This window comes from Hippocampus comes, unplaced genomic scaffold (assembly GCF_001891065.2).
Source record: "Hippocampus comes isolate QL1 unplaced genomic scaffold, H_comes_QL1_v1.1 scaffold36, whole genome shotgun sequence".
Taxonomy (NCBI): Eukaryota; Metazoa; Chordata; class Actinopteri; order Syngnathiformes; family Syngnathidae; genus Hippocampus; species Hippocampus comes.
The window spans coordinates 3,754,541-3,770,673 of NW_017805695.1; the positions used below are offsets into that span (position 1 = coordinate 3,754,541).

Consider the following 16,133-nt stretch of genomic DNA (forward strand, 5'->3'; position numbering starts at 1 on the left):
GGGTGTGTGTGTGTGTGTGTGTGTGTGTGTGTGTGTGTGTGTGTGTGTGTGTGTGTGTGTATAAACAGGATATACGTGTTTTTTGACTGAAGCTGTGTCTGTGTCAACAGCATTGCGCAAACGGTAGGGTTGCTATGCTGAAGGATTATTTGTCTGTGCTCAATAAAACCAAGTCACATTGATGCGTTTCCATTAGCAGTTTAATTTACAGAAGCTTCTGAGATGATATTTTTCTTTTATATTTGGTTGGTTTCAACACAAAGCTATCATCCGGCTGGGATGATCCATTTTTCACTAACATGCTCCCTCCATGTCTTGGTGAGAGTCAACGTAGGGACTGGAGATTATTTTTCCATTCAAAATCATTGTAAATACATCACTCATACTGTTTCGTCAAATGGGGATAAATGGGCTCCAAAATGCATGTGGACATCTCTATTTAGGCCCACTTCAACCTCTGAAAATAGCACAATTTGCCTTTCCATGGCTGACCTAAAACAGATTGAGGAGTAGTTTGAGTGAGTAGTTTCTGTCATATCTGCCTGTTTTCTTTGATAAGACACCAAGATACGCAAACGCAATGCGTTCTGAGAAGCTTTTCGTAAACTGAATTGTTCATAGGTCGTTATATATTCAATTTAAATCTGTCAGAATTAGCTTGATTTACTTTTTCTATGAGGTACTCTCAACCGCCGATCAGAAAATGAGGTGCTTGAAACGGCCACATTCGGCTGAAGGGTAAGCCTCATCACGGCATGTTCGAGGCTCTAAGTAATTTCCAAGTTAAACGTTGAAATTTCGACAAGCAAACCTCCGGGGCTTGTTTCACAGCTATATTTTCAAAATTGATGCACACGGCCCAGCCCACTCGCAGATGGCGGGTGCTCAGTCTTGACAAGGTCGGGGAGCCTTATTTTGTATGTTTCCGGAACCGGTCAGTTGTTTTTAAAACACGTCCCCAGGAAGGAGTGACATCTCAGATGAAGGCTGAAGTGACAGCCGAAACTGTCATCGAGCTAAGAGTTTTTCTCTTCACCAAAAAAAAAAAAAAAAGAAAAGAAAAGACCATTGTCTGGGGAAAAAAAAGAAACCTTGTCTGTTCAGCTGTCGAAAGCTAATTCTGCCTCGACAAGCCACGGGAGATTGCGGGCTGCCTCTCTCTCTGGCTTTGGTGCTGGAACAAAGGTTTAGCATCACTAAATATCCGAAAATTCTGACCAATTAGCACCAACATTCATATTCACATTCCTACTATTGTCCAGTTCAACCAGAAGAAAAAAAATGATGTCGCACAGTATTTTTGATTTTGTGGAGGGGAAAGTGACGAATAATGCCAAAATATTGTGCAAATCGCTTTTACATTTTCACAGGTTCTAATGTACTAGAGTAGAAATGCACATATGAATTTATGTGGCAATTAATCAGCATTTCAGACACTCTGTGAACATGACAAACCAAGCCAGGAAACAAAACATATTACAATGCGTGCCTCCCCGCTATTGCATCGACAGGCTGAGATGGAGTATGTGCTTCATACTCATGTAAATGTATGCGTTCCTGACTTAAAAAGATTTTTATTTTCCCATGCTTTGGGTTTTGCTTCCACAAGTAGAAGCAAGCTGTGAGTTGCTGTGCTCTTGGTGCTGTACGATGGGGGCGGGGAAACAGCCTCATGGCGGCTGGAATTCCCACTCTTGCCCGGGAAGATCCAGTCCGCTGGTCGTCACACTCAACAAAAGCCAGACTCACCATTGGCCCCGAGTGGATGACGGCGGGACAAACTATATATAGACATATTGTCTATAATTGAGAACATATGCTACACATCTATGATTCTTCACCTTTGGGGTATTTTGCTGAAAGCATGTCACGCACGTTATTAAGACACCTGGGAACTGTTTTAAAGTCTAAGAACCAAATAAAATGCAGATTAGGAGACAAATGCCAACCACCACCCCCGCACCAGACCACTTACACAATTTAAAATTCCCGAATATCTCAGAAAACTCCTCTTTGAGACCCCTTTTCAAATATTGCATTTTTGTTCTCCAGAGCTCTGTTTGGATGCTAACTGGTCAAAATCCTGATGTGTATACGAAAAAAAATATACAGCCTGCACTTTTCTTTAGTTGCTGTTCATTTCCTCAATTATTTAAACAAGTTTGGACCGTAAACCAAATGTAGACCAGGGACCAGCTCCCCATTGGTGGTGATCCGACTCACCTTGAACACACAATGCTTGAATGACGTCACTCTATTTTGCCTTAAGTGGAAACTTGAATACCATGTCTCATGATGCCAAATATTGCCACAGGGAAATAATATGTGGGTTAAAGCATATTGACATAGTTAGGCGACGTCTCTGACTTTATTTTAACTGGTACAGCGTAGTAGATCTCAGATTAGTTCAATTTTAATCCCGGTCTTGCACATATTGCTGCAGGGTGGAGGGATTTCCTTTTAAAGTACATGTAACATTGCCTTTCCAAGCATCATAGTAATCTTATATTGCTGACTGTACGTAGGATGATTTCACATACAGTAATTAACTGTCAAGCTCGCGTCGTCGTTTTTCAGTGGAGGTTCATGCCTATTACAGTATACAAACCCAATTCCAATGAAGTCAGGATGTTGTGCTTCATATATTGGTAAATGAAAACAGAATACATTGTTATGCAAACCATGTTCAACCTATATTTAATTGACTGCACTACAAAGACAAGATATTTCATGTTCAAACTGAGAAACATGACATTTTTTAGCAAATAATAATTAACAAAAAATTTTATGGCTGCAACGTGTTCCAAAAAAGCTGGAACGGGGTCAAGTTTACCACTGTTTTACATTGCCTCCTAAAAAAAAAAATATATATATATATATATATATATATATAATTTGTGTGTGTGTATTATTTATTTTATTATTATTATTATATTATTTCATTTTATTTTTTAAAACAACATTCAATAAACGGTTGGGAACTCAGGACCCTATTTGTTGAAGCTTTGTAGGTGGACTTCTTTATCATGCTTGTCTGATGGACAGCTTCTCCGGAGGCAGGCAGAGATCATGTCTCGTACCCAGATGCTTTTGCTCCGAAGCCACACTGTTGTGTGTGCAGGATGTGATTTGGCATTGTCTTGCTGAAATAAGCAAGGCTGTCAATGAAAAAGACTTGGATGGCAGCATGTTTCTCCAAAACCTGTATGTCAGCATTAATTGTGCCTTCACAGACCTTAAATGCTGGCTTTTGAACTTTGCGTCCACAATAGTCCGAATGGTTCTTTTCCTCTCTGGCCCGCAGGACACGACGTCCACAATTTCCCCCCCCCCCCAAAATTTGAAATGTGCATTTGTCAAAACACAGAACACTTTTGCACTTTGCACGAGTCCATCGTAGATGAGCTTGTGGTGAGAGAAGCCAGCGGCATTTCTGGGTGTTGTTGATTCATGGCTTTTGCTTTGCGTAGTAGAGTTTTAAGTTGCACTTGCGGATGTAGCGCCAAACTGTATTCACATTGGTTTTCTAAAATATTCCTGAGCCCATGTGGTGATATCCTCGACACATTGATGTCAGTTTTTGATACATTGCCGCCTGAGGGATCGAAGGTCACGGGCAATCAATGTTAGATTTCGGCCTTGCTGCTTATGTGCAGTTATTTCTTCAGATTCCCTGAACCTTTTGATTATATTATGGAGCGTAGATGATGAAATCCTTATATTCCCTGCAATTGTATGTTGAGAAACGTCCTTAAAGTTGTTGTCTTTGGAGTGTATTCAGTTAAGCATAGGTTGAATGTGATTTGCAAGTCATTGTATTCTGTTTTATTTATGTCTCAACTTCATTAGAATTGGGTTTGTACAATGTCTTTATTTATTCGCCCTCATGGTGTACGACTGCGTGGCTGTCCAAACAGTGACTCATCAAGCGTAACCAACGAGGAACAAGAACGTTTATCACAAAATAATTCGTTTGACAAAAAGGGGAGTGTTTGAAATGTGTCCAAAAAAATATTAACCTGTAGATCTTACAGCATGCCTGGCCCTGCCTTTGTCTGTCCGTTCGGCACGCCCTGCCTATTGGACATGGGGGCAAAATAAGTCCACACATTGCTGCGTTTGTCTAGTTTTTTTTTTTTTGCAAGGAGTTCAATGCCTGCAGGAGTCTGTTTGTGTCTCTGTATTCGTGCGGCACTGATATGCTAAGTGAAGCGCCCTTTTTGACACAGAGCGGCTTCGCTGTATTTTTTTTACCCTCAAATACCGGTTCTTAAAAATATTTGTACAGAGTCATTTTTGGTGGCTAAAAAATTTATTCTATATTAATACCAGTACGGGCTGTATAATTGAATGGTCTCCTTGTTCAAGGAATGAGCTGTGAATTAGTGCCAAAGTAATGGTCGCTATAGGCTGCAACCATGGTCAACAACTTCCCCATTTCTCTTCCCTCACATCCCAGAAGACTTTTGACATTATTTCCCGGATATGCAGCATTATAATATTACAATATAATATATGACCAGCTTCCCTGTTTTACATCCCTGGAGCTACGACGTGATGCGTAAGGGTCCAGTATGTTAACATTAATCACGTTCATGAAATATATCAGCGTCACCTTCCTAAAATAATAACCTCAATAATATTGTTCCCAAACCATGAAAAATGGATGTTGGCAATTTGAGCAGAAGTGGCCAGCATCCTGTTTTTTTTTTTTGTCAAAACGTGACTTGTGCTATTATTTTAAAAAGGTGACGATATGAAACGGCGGCCTGGTGGTCGAGTGGTTAGCGCATCGACCTCAAAGTGCAGAGGCACCGGGTTCGATTCCAGCTCCGGCCAGTTTGCATGTTCTCCCCGTGTCTGCGTGGGTTTTCTCCGGGTACTCTGGTTTCCTCTCATATTCCAAAAACATGCATGGCAGGTTGATTGAACACACTGAATTGTTTCTAGGTGTGAGTGTGAGGGCAGATGGTTGTTCGTCTCTGTGTGCCCTGCGATTGGCCTGGCAACTGGTTCAGAGTGTCCCCCGCCTACTGCCTGAAAATAGCTGGGATAGGCTCCAGCACGCCCCACGATCCCTGTAAAGATAAAGCGGTTCAGAAAATGGATGGATGGATGGATGGATGATACCAGTACTTGGTAGAATATGAAGATAGAGTTATGAGAATTGGCGCTTGCAGAAAGACCTCTTGTAATCACAACTTCTGTGTCATGGTTCTGTTTGTGGCCAACAGGTGGCACTGTAGGGCTCCGCCTGCAGCTGCACACCTGTTGGCCATTGTGTCATTAGTTTGTTTGTTTAACGTCCAGAAAATCTAAAATATTGGGCCGATGGTTCTTATATTAGCAGTGGTTAAAGTGGGCAAAAGTAGAGACGTCCAGATACATTTTGGTACAATGATCTGCTGATAAAGTCAGTAGATTGAAGCTTGCACTGCTTACCGGTCGTTGTTACACTGTGGAACAAGCTTACACATTTTCGAGAAAGGCATAACATCTCCTTATGTTTACATAGTCGGGAGAGAGGGAATGCATGAGAAGAGCATGAAGAGGGAGGGAGAGAGAGTAAGAGATAGGGGGGGATAAGGGGAGACAAAGGAGGGGGAAAGGGAAGAAGAGAGAGAGAGAGAGAGAGAGAGAGAGAGAGAGAGAGAGAGAGAGAGAGAGAGAGAGAGAGAGAGAGAGAGAGAGAGAGAGAGAGAGAGAGAGAGAGAGAGAGAGAGAGGTGCCGCCTGGGTGATTCAGGCTGGCCTGCATGCCAGCTCTGTGCTGCTGCCGCCTGACGTCATGGAAAAACGCATGACTCTGAACTTGTGCGTTGCGGCCGGGAAAAATCATCAGCAGCAACTCAAGTAAAATCAGCCACGTGAAGTAAATTTTCACGGTCTGTGCATGCACAAAACTCTTTTTGTGCCCTGTGGCCAACCATCAACCTTCTAGTAACACAGCATTTCTTAGAACTGTGTCTTGACTATTTTTGAAAAAAAAAAAAATCCAACAAGGGCTGAATTTTTTGACAAGGGTAAAAATTGTCGGGTTCACCTGTTCGTACCAACAACCGACGGGCGTTATGTTACTCTGCCTGCACTAATCTGTCAAAGAAAAAAAAAACAACAGTTCGTATCGCTGATGGAAACATTGACTTTTAAAACTGCAATATACATTGAAATCGTAAGAGGTCCATAGATGCTTTGGGCTTGATGGCACAAACCGATTGCCTGATGTTTACCTCGTGTATTTCCTGGTAGACACTAGAATTCATTTTTTTATCATCCACAAGTATCAGAACACCCCGAGACCGTCGTGCTGGCACTAAAACTGGTGGCATGTTTTTTTGTTTTCCTTTTAAATGCTCTATTTTTACACCAGATGAAACATGACGCTCACCTTCTGAAAAGTTCAACTTTTACCTTTTTAGTCCACATGCATGTTTCTCTAAAAGTCTTGGAGATCATCAAGACAAATGTGAGCCAAGCACTGGTTTTCGTTTTGGAACTCTCAATGTTGCCATTTTTGTCCAGTGTCATTCTTATGATTGACTCATGCTAAGAGGCCAGTGAATCAAAACGTTTGTGAATTTCTGGATGAGTTGTTGTTTCTCTCTGGGAATAATTTTGTTTGACTGACCACTCCTAGGAAGGAGCTCCCCCTGCTCCCTCTTTTCTCACTTTGTGGAAAATGGCTCTGACTGTTGTTTGCTGGAATTCCAAAGAATGACTTAGTAACCGTTTCTAGGTTGAGGGATTTACACTACTTTGCTGATAATTTTTTCTTGAATTTCTTGCATAATGGCAAAACGCATGTTTTTGAGCTCCTGTAGTCTACTTCACTTTCTCTGATGGGTACTATTTAAGTGATTTCTTGATTCAACAAATCTGCTGACATTTTGGCCTGATGTGCCTAGTTAATTAAAACTCACCTTTCCAAAAACTGTGGTTCATGACAGTTGACTTTTGATTAACAAGTTTGCAAAAGTGTCGACTTCTCAGGCCACATACAATGAGGTGGTGGGACGGATCCCTGGGCCTTGATTTTGGCTCGTTATACATTACACTCCCCCTTAATAAATAGAATAATCATTTGGAAACTGGGCGGCCCGATGGTCAAGTGGCTCTGGGCTTCCTGTGTTGAGTTTGCGTGTTCTCCCCCGTGCCTGCGTGGGTTTTCTCCGGGTACTCCGGTTTCCTCCCACATTCCAAAAACATGCATGGCAGGCTGATTGAACACTCTAAATTGTCCCGAGGTGTGAGTGTGAGCGCGGATGGTTGTTCATCTCTGTGTGCCCTGCGATTGGCTGACAACCAGTTTAGGGTGTCCCCCGGCGACTGCCCGATGACAGTAACCCATCGCGACCCTTGTGCGGATAAAATGGTTCAGAAAATGGATGGATGATTTGGAAACTGCATTTTGTATTTACTGTACTTGCATTGTCTTTGGGAGGCATTAAAATTGGCTTGACGATCTGAAACATTGAACTAACTGTGTGTTATTTTCACAAATTATTCACCGGTCTAAAGTGTTCAAAAATGCTCTCTGTGACAATGCAATGTTAATGGTTGAACAAACATGCTGGTTTTTTTTTCCCTTGGGTCTTCTCAAAAGTTCCAAAAAAAAAAAAGAAAGAGACAAAGGGTGCAAATACTTTTTCATGCCATTGCACGTGTAGATAGTTCCATTTTACACCCCTGAAAATTATAAACACAGTTCTAAACATTGTTAAATTAACACCTCTCTGACAGCATCAATCACAAGTGAGCAGATTTGCCTTTGTAAAGGTACATTATTTAATACAGCTCTTGGACGGGATCTCATTATTTTGAAGGTTGTCAATATGTTGTGTCTGGTCGACGTGTATTTTAAGCGTGACAAGCAGATGTTGTCAAACTGTGCTTTAACACCAAAGAGAGAGAATGTAATTACAGTTAGGTCTCACACTGAAACACAGCTGCTTAAAAGCAGCTGGATGCACGTCACATTCAATCAACGTGACTGACCTGGAGGCCAATAAGGGAAGGCTTGCTCATTGTGTATGTGCCCTTCGCGGTTCCTATGCAACGTCCTGGAAAATAAACAAGACCCGCTGTTAAACTCGGTTTTATCGACTTGCAACCGTTGCAAAGGTCACGGTGCCACCCTGTTTCAACCTCTGCTCCTCCTTCCCATATTGATAAACTTAGAGACTGGTTGTATATGCCAACGCAGATGAACTGTGAGGGAATTCCTCAGAAGAATGGAACTCAATTTATTCTAAGACACACTTGGATGGCAGATCTGCAATGGCTGCCTTAATGCCTTCAACCTCTCTCACTATTGAGGATGCAATCATGAAATGGCGATTCAAATCGAATGAATCTTTAACCCGATGCCAGCTCCAATATCTTGTGTGACCGATTGTACAATATTTATGTGTTCATCTAGGGCAGGGGTCGGCAACCCAAAATGTTGAAAGAGCCATGTTGGGCCAAAAAAACGAAAAACAAATGTGGCTGGAGCGGCAACAAATTAAAAGCCTCAGAAAGAAGGCAACACACGCTGTATATATCTATATTAGCTATATTAGTATCTACTATCAAAACGACTAAGTTGGCAACAAATACAAAATGAGTCTTCCCGATTAAACGTTTTTTTTTTCCCTGCACTGCATCCTGTAGAGCAGGTGGGCCCAACCTTTTTTGACCAAAGCTCTATTTTTCGATCAACCAGCCTCCCTCGATCAACCCGTGACCGCACACGCACTCAAACGCACGCACTTACACACGCATGCCCGAATGAGCAACAGCCATAATGGCGGGCAAGACACGCACTTTTGCAGCGTGTTAAAATGTAATATTTATTCGACATATTTTTACAGCATTGGAAAATGTTAAGAATGTTTGTCCTCCTACAGAAACCATCTTCAAACAAAAAATATATTTTCACTCCCCCATCTTTTTCCATTTTCAAACATTTTAGAAAGCTCCAGGGAGCCGCTAGGAGGCGCTAAAGAGCCGCATGCAGCTCCGGAGTCGCGTGTTGCCGACCCCCGATCTTGGGAATATGACATGCTCAACTGTCAAGTCAATGCAACAGTTGACACACAGTCCACGTCAGCCAACGTCAACTTCGTCTATTTTTATAACCATGCTATGAATTAGGACAATTTCGTAACACATGAGTTCTATTCAAATGAATTACTCACTAAACATAACATGGGAGATATTTGAAACATAACAAATGTAAGGTAAGTCGTTTCAGGCTGACCATGTCTATTGAAAATGTTGGCGAAAAACAAATTGACTTGGTCCTTGTGTGTAAAGGCCTTGGGTAAATGGAGATCCGGCACTGTTGTGGTAGGGTAAATATTGATTTGCATTGTACCACACTCTTGAATAGTCATACAACCAAAATTTGCATTTGGAACTTGTCTGCACCATGACAGGCCAGTGATTGTGAAGGGTCCCCGCATCCAGACTCGTAATGTCCAAATTGCGGAGATGTGTATTGGAGGTCACTCTATTGTGCTTTGATGTGGTCTTGCTTTAAATAGTGTTTATGTGTGGCAACTCTGTTAGTTAGAATGTGGATGGACACAGTTGTTTTTAGTTGTAGAAAAAACAAAAACAAAAAAAAAACCCTTCCGTAATCTCTGGACTATAAGCCGCTACTTTTGTCACACACTTTCGACCCTCTGCTTATTTAATGATGCAGCCTGTTAATGATTTTTCCGAAGGCCGCCAGGGTGCGCTTGAGCAGAAAAGGGAACAGTGAGACGCTATCATGTGTCACAGTGAAAATAACCGGCCACGAGAGGGCACACTTCACCTGTGTTTTGAGCTGGACTGCAATCCAAAAGATGTGTGTCTGGGTCTATGACAGACTTGACCAACTACAAAGTAATTTTTATGAAGGCTTTATTTCTGACTGAACATTGAAAATAAAACAAAAGACTGAGATATGTCAAATGGGACTAACAAATAGAAAAGTATACAAAAATAGACAACAGTAGTGGCTTTGTGAGTACTTTCCGTCATGTTGTATGTGCCCGAAACACGTTGAAAACAACTAATCTCCCTTGCTTCACGGCTGTTCACACGACCCACCATGCGACACCGTTCAAACTCCCAAACGACGATATTTTACTCTTAATATGAGCCGGGTTACAATGCCGATTGCAGGTACATCAGGTCTCAATAAGCACAGCTCAGCGTTTGTCTCCCTTCACTTCGTGGTCCAAGTCTCAGGAGATTTCCCACGAGATTATCCAACGGTCCTTTTAAAGTGACAGTGCTTCATTTATTAAACGAGGCAGCATTCACTACAACAGTCATAGTATTGTTCACCTGGTTACATATGCCAAAAGAAAACCTCCCGAAAGACATTGTCTTGAAAGTTGACACGAAAGTGTGGATGGTAGAAAGCCTAATGAAGGAATGGTTGACCGAGTGTTACGGCAAGTGAGGATTTTTCCATTTTAAAACAAAGCATTACTGGACAGGGAAGGTGCCTTTTTTTTTTTTAAATCAGCAGTGTGAGTGCTGTTTTACTGCCGCGTTATTTGGAAAGAAAAGTTAAGGTTATGTTATTAAATGTTGAAACCTCTTCATGTGTACCGTCTTTCTTTGCAAATATCTCATGTTACAATATGGGCACCTGCGACTTATAGACAGGTGCGGCTTGTGTGTGTACAAAATGGTTTTTCATTTAAAAATGTTGTGGGTGCGGCTGATAATCAGGTGCGCTCTATAGTCCTGAAATTATGGTACCCAATTACAGAAACAAAATAGTTGTTTTACCGTTTCTACCCATCTTTGTAAATCCAAATATCTGTAGGCAGTTTTTGTCGAAACAGTTTAAAAACGATGGTGCCTCAATATATTGGAAGGTGTCAGCTATTCTTTTTTTTTTTGTTCGTTGTTTTGCGCAATTGGCTCTTGTTTTATTCCATGTTGTAAATCTCTTCAGCACAGAAAATCAATCGGAACTGCATGGTCTGTCAAGGAAGTACATGTTTAATGGGCACTTAAAACTCAAAAGTCATCATTAAGTGGCCTTATCGCGTTGTCGTAGGCTACCAAAATGGCATTAATTAACTGTGTTGTCTTTGAAATAGGCAGATAAATTAGTGTTTGGATAAGGTCTGTTTGTCAAGCCAGGGCTAAATTTACATCCTGGAAAGACAAACGGAGTGCAGCCCAATGAAGCGGTACCCGCACGTCACATTCTCTCCTGCTAATAATTTCAAGCTTATTGAGAATGTGCCCTTTCCCACTCAGAGCTGATAGGTCCACTAATCTTTCCAAGTTTGAGCTGCATTTTACTTTCTCATTCTGGGGTCATTGAGATAAGTGACAAGCCATAGGTTGATGGAAAATCCATAGTGTTATTGCCATACTTTACTTTTATTTGATTGGGCCTGGAGTGAGCATAATGTATGGCTGTGGTGGGTTGCTTGTGAAGTATCAGGGCTGGGTTAGGGTCCGCAGAGCATTTATAGCTTATCTGGCTCCCCCACCCACAACACTCAGTGACACTGACATATAGCCTTGCCTGCCATCCATAGGCCGACCTTGTGAGTGCCCGAGTGCTGTAAATCACTCTGTGGTATTGATTTTCCATTAGAGGTCGGGCTCTCTCACACACTTCAAACAGCATAATCACAAACACCTCCAAACACTCAAGTGCCTCATAGCTTGCAGATTTTACTGCACACGGTAGAGTAATTTTTCTGAATGCATATTGAAATTCATTCAGGAAATTATGACAGGTTTCGATTTCTGCTTTACATTCCTGCCATATTGTTGCAACAGTAGCAAAGCCGGTGTTGGTTCAGAGCGTCATATGTCCGAACAAATATTGACATGGAAGCATCCGTCACACCCTGATGTACGTGCATTCAGCACCAGAGGCACATCCCTAAGTAACGACTAAGTGAAAGCTCCATGTTGTGCTTGTGCAACAAACTCACTAAGTACCTTCTGCTGTCATTAGCGAGCCACTTTGCCTTGCGTACATATTCTCAACTCAACTCAACTACATTTCGGAGAGCACTTTAAGACAACCGCCGCAGGATAAAAAAGTGCTGTTCATGGAGCAAAATAAGTCAAACAACATCCATCCATACATCCATCTTCTGATCCGCTTTATCCTCACAAGGGTCGCGGGGCATGCTGGGGCCTATCCCAGCTGTCTTCGGGCAGTCGCCGGGGGACACCCTGAACTGGTTGTCAGCCAATCGCAGGGCACACAGAGACGAACAACCACACTCACACCTAGGGACAATTTGGAGCGTTCAATCAGCCTGCCATGCATGTTTTTGGAATGTGGAAGGAAACCGGAGTACCCGGAGAAAACCCACGCAGGCACGGGGGAGAACACGCAAACTCAACACAGGAAGCCCGGAGCCGGGATCGAACCGACGACCTCTGCTCTGTGAGGTCGACGCGCTAACCACTTGACCATCGGGCCGCCCAGTTTCCAAATGATTATTCTATTTATTAAGGGGGGGGTGTAATAGAGGTAAGATCGGGCCGCCTGAGCCCGACCCGACCCGAAATTCGCGTTGGGTCGGGCCCTAAAATGTCAATTGTTGGTTCGGGTTCGGGTCGGGCTTCTCTCTCGCTGACTTTTTTTTAAAATAAATATTGTAGTGGACACTAGGACCATGCTTCTCACCTGGCCAGCAGGCATACAGTAGGGGGCGTGTTTATGTGAATGTCTACCAAAAATACTCACAAATAAAATATGAAATGTCGGGTTTGCTTCGGGCTCGGGCCTGCAAATCAAGTGATCGGGCTCGGGCCAGGTCGGGCTTTAATACCCTCGGGCCCGGTCGGGTCGGGCTCGATTTTTTAGGACAGATCTTATCTCTAGGGTGTAATGTATAACGAGCCAAAATCAAGGCCCAGGGATCCGTCCCACCACCTCATTGTATGTGGCCTGAGAAGTCGACACTTTCCCAAACTTGTTAATCAAAAGTCAACTGTCATGAACCGCAGTTTTTGGAAAGGTGAGTTTTAATTAACTGGGCACATCAGGCCAAAATGTCAGCAGATTTGTTGAATCAAGAAAAAAATTATCAGCAAAGTAGTGTAAATCCCTCAACCTAGAAACGGTTACTAAGTCATTCTTTGGAATTCCAGCAAACAACAGTCAGAGCCATTTTCCACAAAGTGAGAAAAGAGGGAGCAGGGGGAACTCCTTCCTAGAAGTGGTCAGTCAAACAAAATTATTCCCAGAGCGCAACAACTCATCCAGAAATTCACAAACGTTTTGATTCATTGATTCACAGCCATACACATTGTACAAACCCAATTCAAATGAAGTTGAGACATAAATAAAGCAGAATACAATGACTTGCAAATCACATTCAACCTATGCTTAACTGAATACACTCCGAAGACAACAACTTTAAGGACGTTTCTCGATGTACAATTGCATGGAATATAAGGATTTCATCATCTACGGTCCATAATATAATCAAAAGGTTCAGGGAATCTGAAGAAATAACTGCATATAAGCAGCAAGGCCGAAATGTAACATTGAATGCCCGTGACCTTCGATCCCTCAGGCGGCAATGTATCAAAAACTCCACACAGGAAGGCCGCAGCTAGAATCAAATCCGGTACCTCTGCACTGTGAGGTTGACACGCTAATCACTGGACCACCGGGCCGCCCCAAGTCATACAACAGCAAACGACAAAATAATAAATTAATAACACTGACCGTACAAAGGACAAAAATAGAAAAGCTAAAATCAAGTCGAATGCTGAGTCAAAAGCCAAAAAACAAAAATCAGCTTTAAGATGAATTTTTAGGTTGAGCAGCAAAGGGGCTTTCCTGAATAAGTGGGAGTGCATTCCAAAGTGAGCACCGGTAACCGAACGGGCTCCATTCCCTTCAGAGACTTTGCTTCATCCTCGATACTTCTCATAGCATCTGGTCCACAGACCTGAAGTACCATTCAGGTCCATATGAGTGGAGGAGCTCAGAGAGTTTAGGTGGGGCGAGACCATTTAAAGATTCGAAAACAAATAATAAAATATTCAAAACAACTCTAAAATGTACAGGGAGCCAGTGAAGGGATACTAGAGTAGGGAGTTAAGTGCACTCTCTTACCAGTCAAGAGGAGAGCAGCAGCATTTTGGACCAGACCAGCTGGACACGCTTGATGGAGGAGATTGGCTGACTCCAAAATAAAGTGCATTACAGTAATACAGCCAAAATGTGACAAAGCATGAATTACTGTTTCAAAGAACTGTTGGAGAAAGATGAGGCTTTACTTTAGCCAGCTGCCCAAGATGAAAAAAAGCTGGATTGAACAACAGCACCAATTTTCAGGGCCAATTTAAAATCATTATCCAGTTTAAGACCCATGTTCGATTCTGTTGGCTTTCGATAAGGATCTAGCGGACCAAGTCAGCAGGATGGGATGTACAAGGGCCACTGGGACCAAATACCATCACTTCTGTTTTCTTTTCTTTGAAGCCGAAATAATGACCGACTGTTGATGACGGACTTCCGGGTCCGCAGCTGGTGAATGAACGAAGTAGACTTTCATGCCCACCACTGTTAAAAATACATGTCATAAAAAGTTATTCCCTTTGCCAAGGAGGTTATTCTTGTCATTTACTCATTTTGTTTAGTAAGTAACAAACTAATACTACTCAACCAGTTTTCATAAAAAGTTCGTCAAAGGAAGAACTTTTATTTATTTATTTATTTATTTTTTAAACGTTGCACTTTATTTAATTCTCTGAATTTCTCAATAGTGCATGGACAGTTGACTGTGAACAGTGGGTAGTTTTACTATAAATTATGACCATTTTAATTTTTACACAACAATTTGCACAAAAAAAATCACGTAAACTAAACGTGTGTATATATATATATTATATATATATATATATATATATATACACACACACACAGCCACTGGAATATACAGTTAGAAATTCAGGCATGTGCAGGAGGGGGCAGGGGAGGGGGTGGGGGGGGTGACATATTCAATATGATCCACATTTGATTGTTCTGCCTTTGCAGTAGTTTGGCCTTTCCTGCGTCACATCTACTTTCAGATGATATGTTTGTCCGGTTTTGACTTTAATTTTTGTCTCTCTTCCCTTACAGACAGTTCAGTCACATAAGCCTCATTTCTTAGCTGTGCACTGTCAAGAAGTGGGTGGAAAGAATTATGCGGCTTCCATGTCACACGTGGACAGTTTTGTCAAGTAAGTATCCTAAGTGTTCACAATGAGCTTTGCTCTCATGTGCTCTCATGGTTTCCCCCCTTTTCGTTTTCCACACAAACAACTTTTAATGTTCTTGCAACCGCTACAAAAATATTGTTTGTTTTGATTAAGAGTATGACAACTTGTATTACATGAGAGCATGACTTTTTTAAATTCACCAAATCTTACTTTTCACACTCCGCCTTTGTTGTCACTACTTATGTTCAGTCAGTGCTTGCCCACCCGCCGTATAATCCGAGCTCACAACTCCCTCCGCTGGTTGAATTGCAGTTTTGTGTGAGTTTGTGTTATCGTGTTTTCACCAGAGAGCTGTTGTCCAGTGATGCCATGAAGGAGTACAGCAGAGCTCGTGTCTACCTCGATGAAAACTACAAGTCCCAGGAACATTTCACAGTAAGTCTCCGTTTTATGAAGCAAAGCACACCACAAAATAGCTGGAATTGTGCCGTTTTAATACAAAGTACATACATAAAAACCTGCCCGCATTTCATGTGAATTCAGTTGTTAAGAACATCTAAAATCTTTCATTTGTGTGTGTATGATTGATTGAGCATTCTGATTGTGGTTTGCATTTTGTGGAAACAATATCAGATCAATTTGAACACTTTAAGGTAGTGATTCTCAAAATGTTGTCCCTGTCCACTGTTGGTAAGTCAAAGGGTCACTGAATTAAATTAAATGTTGCTGTGTGTTGAATTTTTTTCAAGGGAGTTGAACTGCTCATGATGTAGTTCGGTTTTATTTAACCCTCAAGTACAAAACTTTTGCATTGAATCTTTTAGGACTGTTTGTTTCCAAAAATGTATTTGGATGCATTTTTTTGGGGACTTTTGTATGCAATAGATTTTAATGAATTAATTAATTAATTAAGAATTAATGCACAGTTTTGAAATTAATGCTGTGCTT

General features: G+C 41.8%; 1 protein-coding gene across 3 annotated transcripts in view; it reads left to right on the top strand.

Annotated features, from left to right (window-relative positions):
* The window catches only part of inpp5a (inositol polyphosphate-5-phosphatase A), a 182,477-nt gene that overhangs the window by 46,446 nt on the left and 119,898 nt on the right, over positions 1 to 16,133 (top strand). For all 3 annotated transcript variants that reach the window (XM_019882042.1, XM_019882043.1, XM_019882040.1), the window contains exons 3-4: positions 15,106 to 15,206; positions 15,533 to 15,620. In XM_019882042.1, coding sequence (XP_019737601.1) covers positions 15,106 to 15,206; positions 15,533 to 15,620 — 189 coding nt within the window. The remainder of the gene's footprint in view (positions 1 to 15,105; positions 15,207 to 15,532; positions 15,621 to 16,133) is intronic.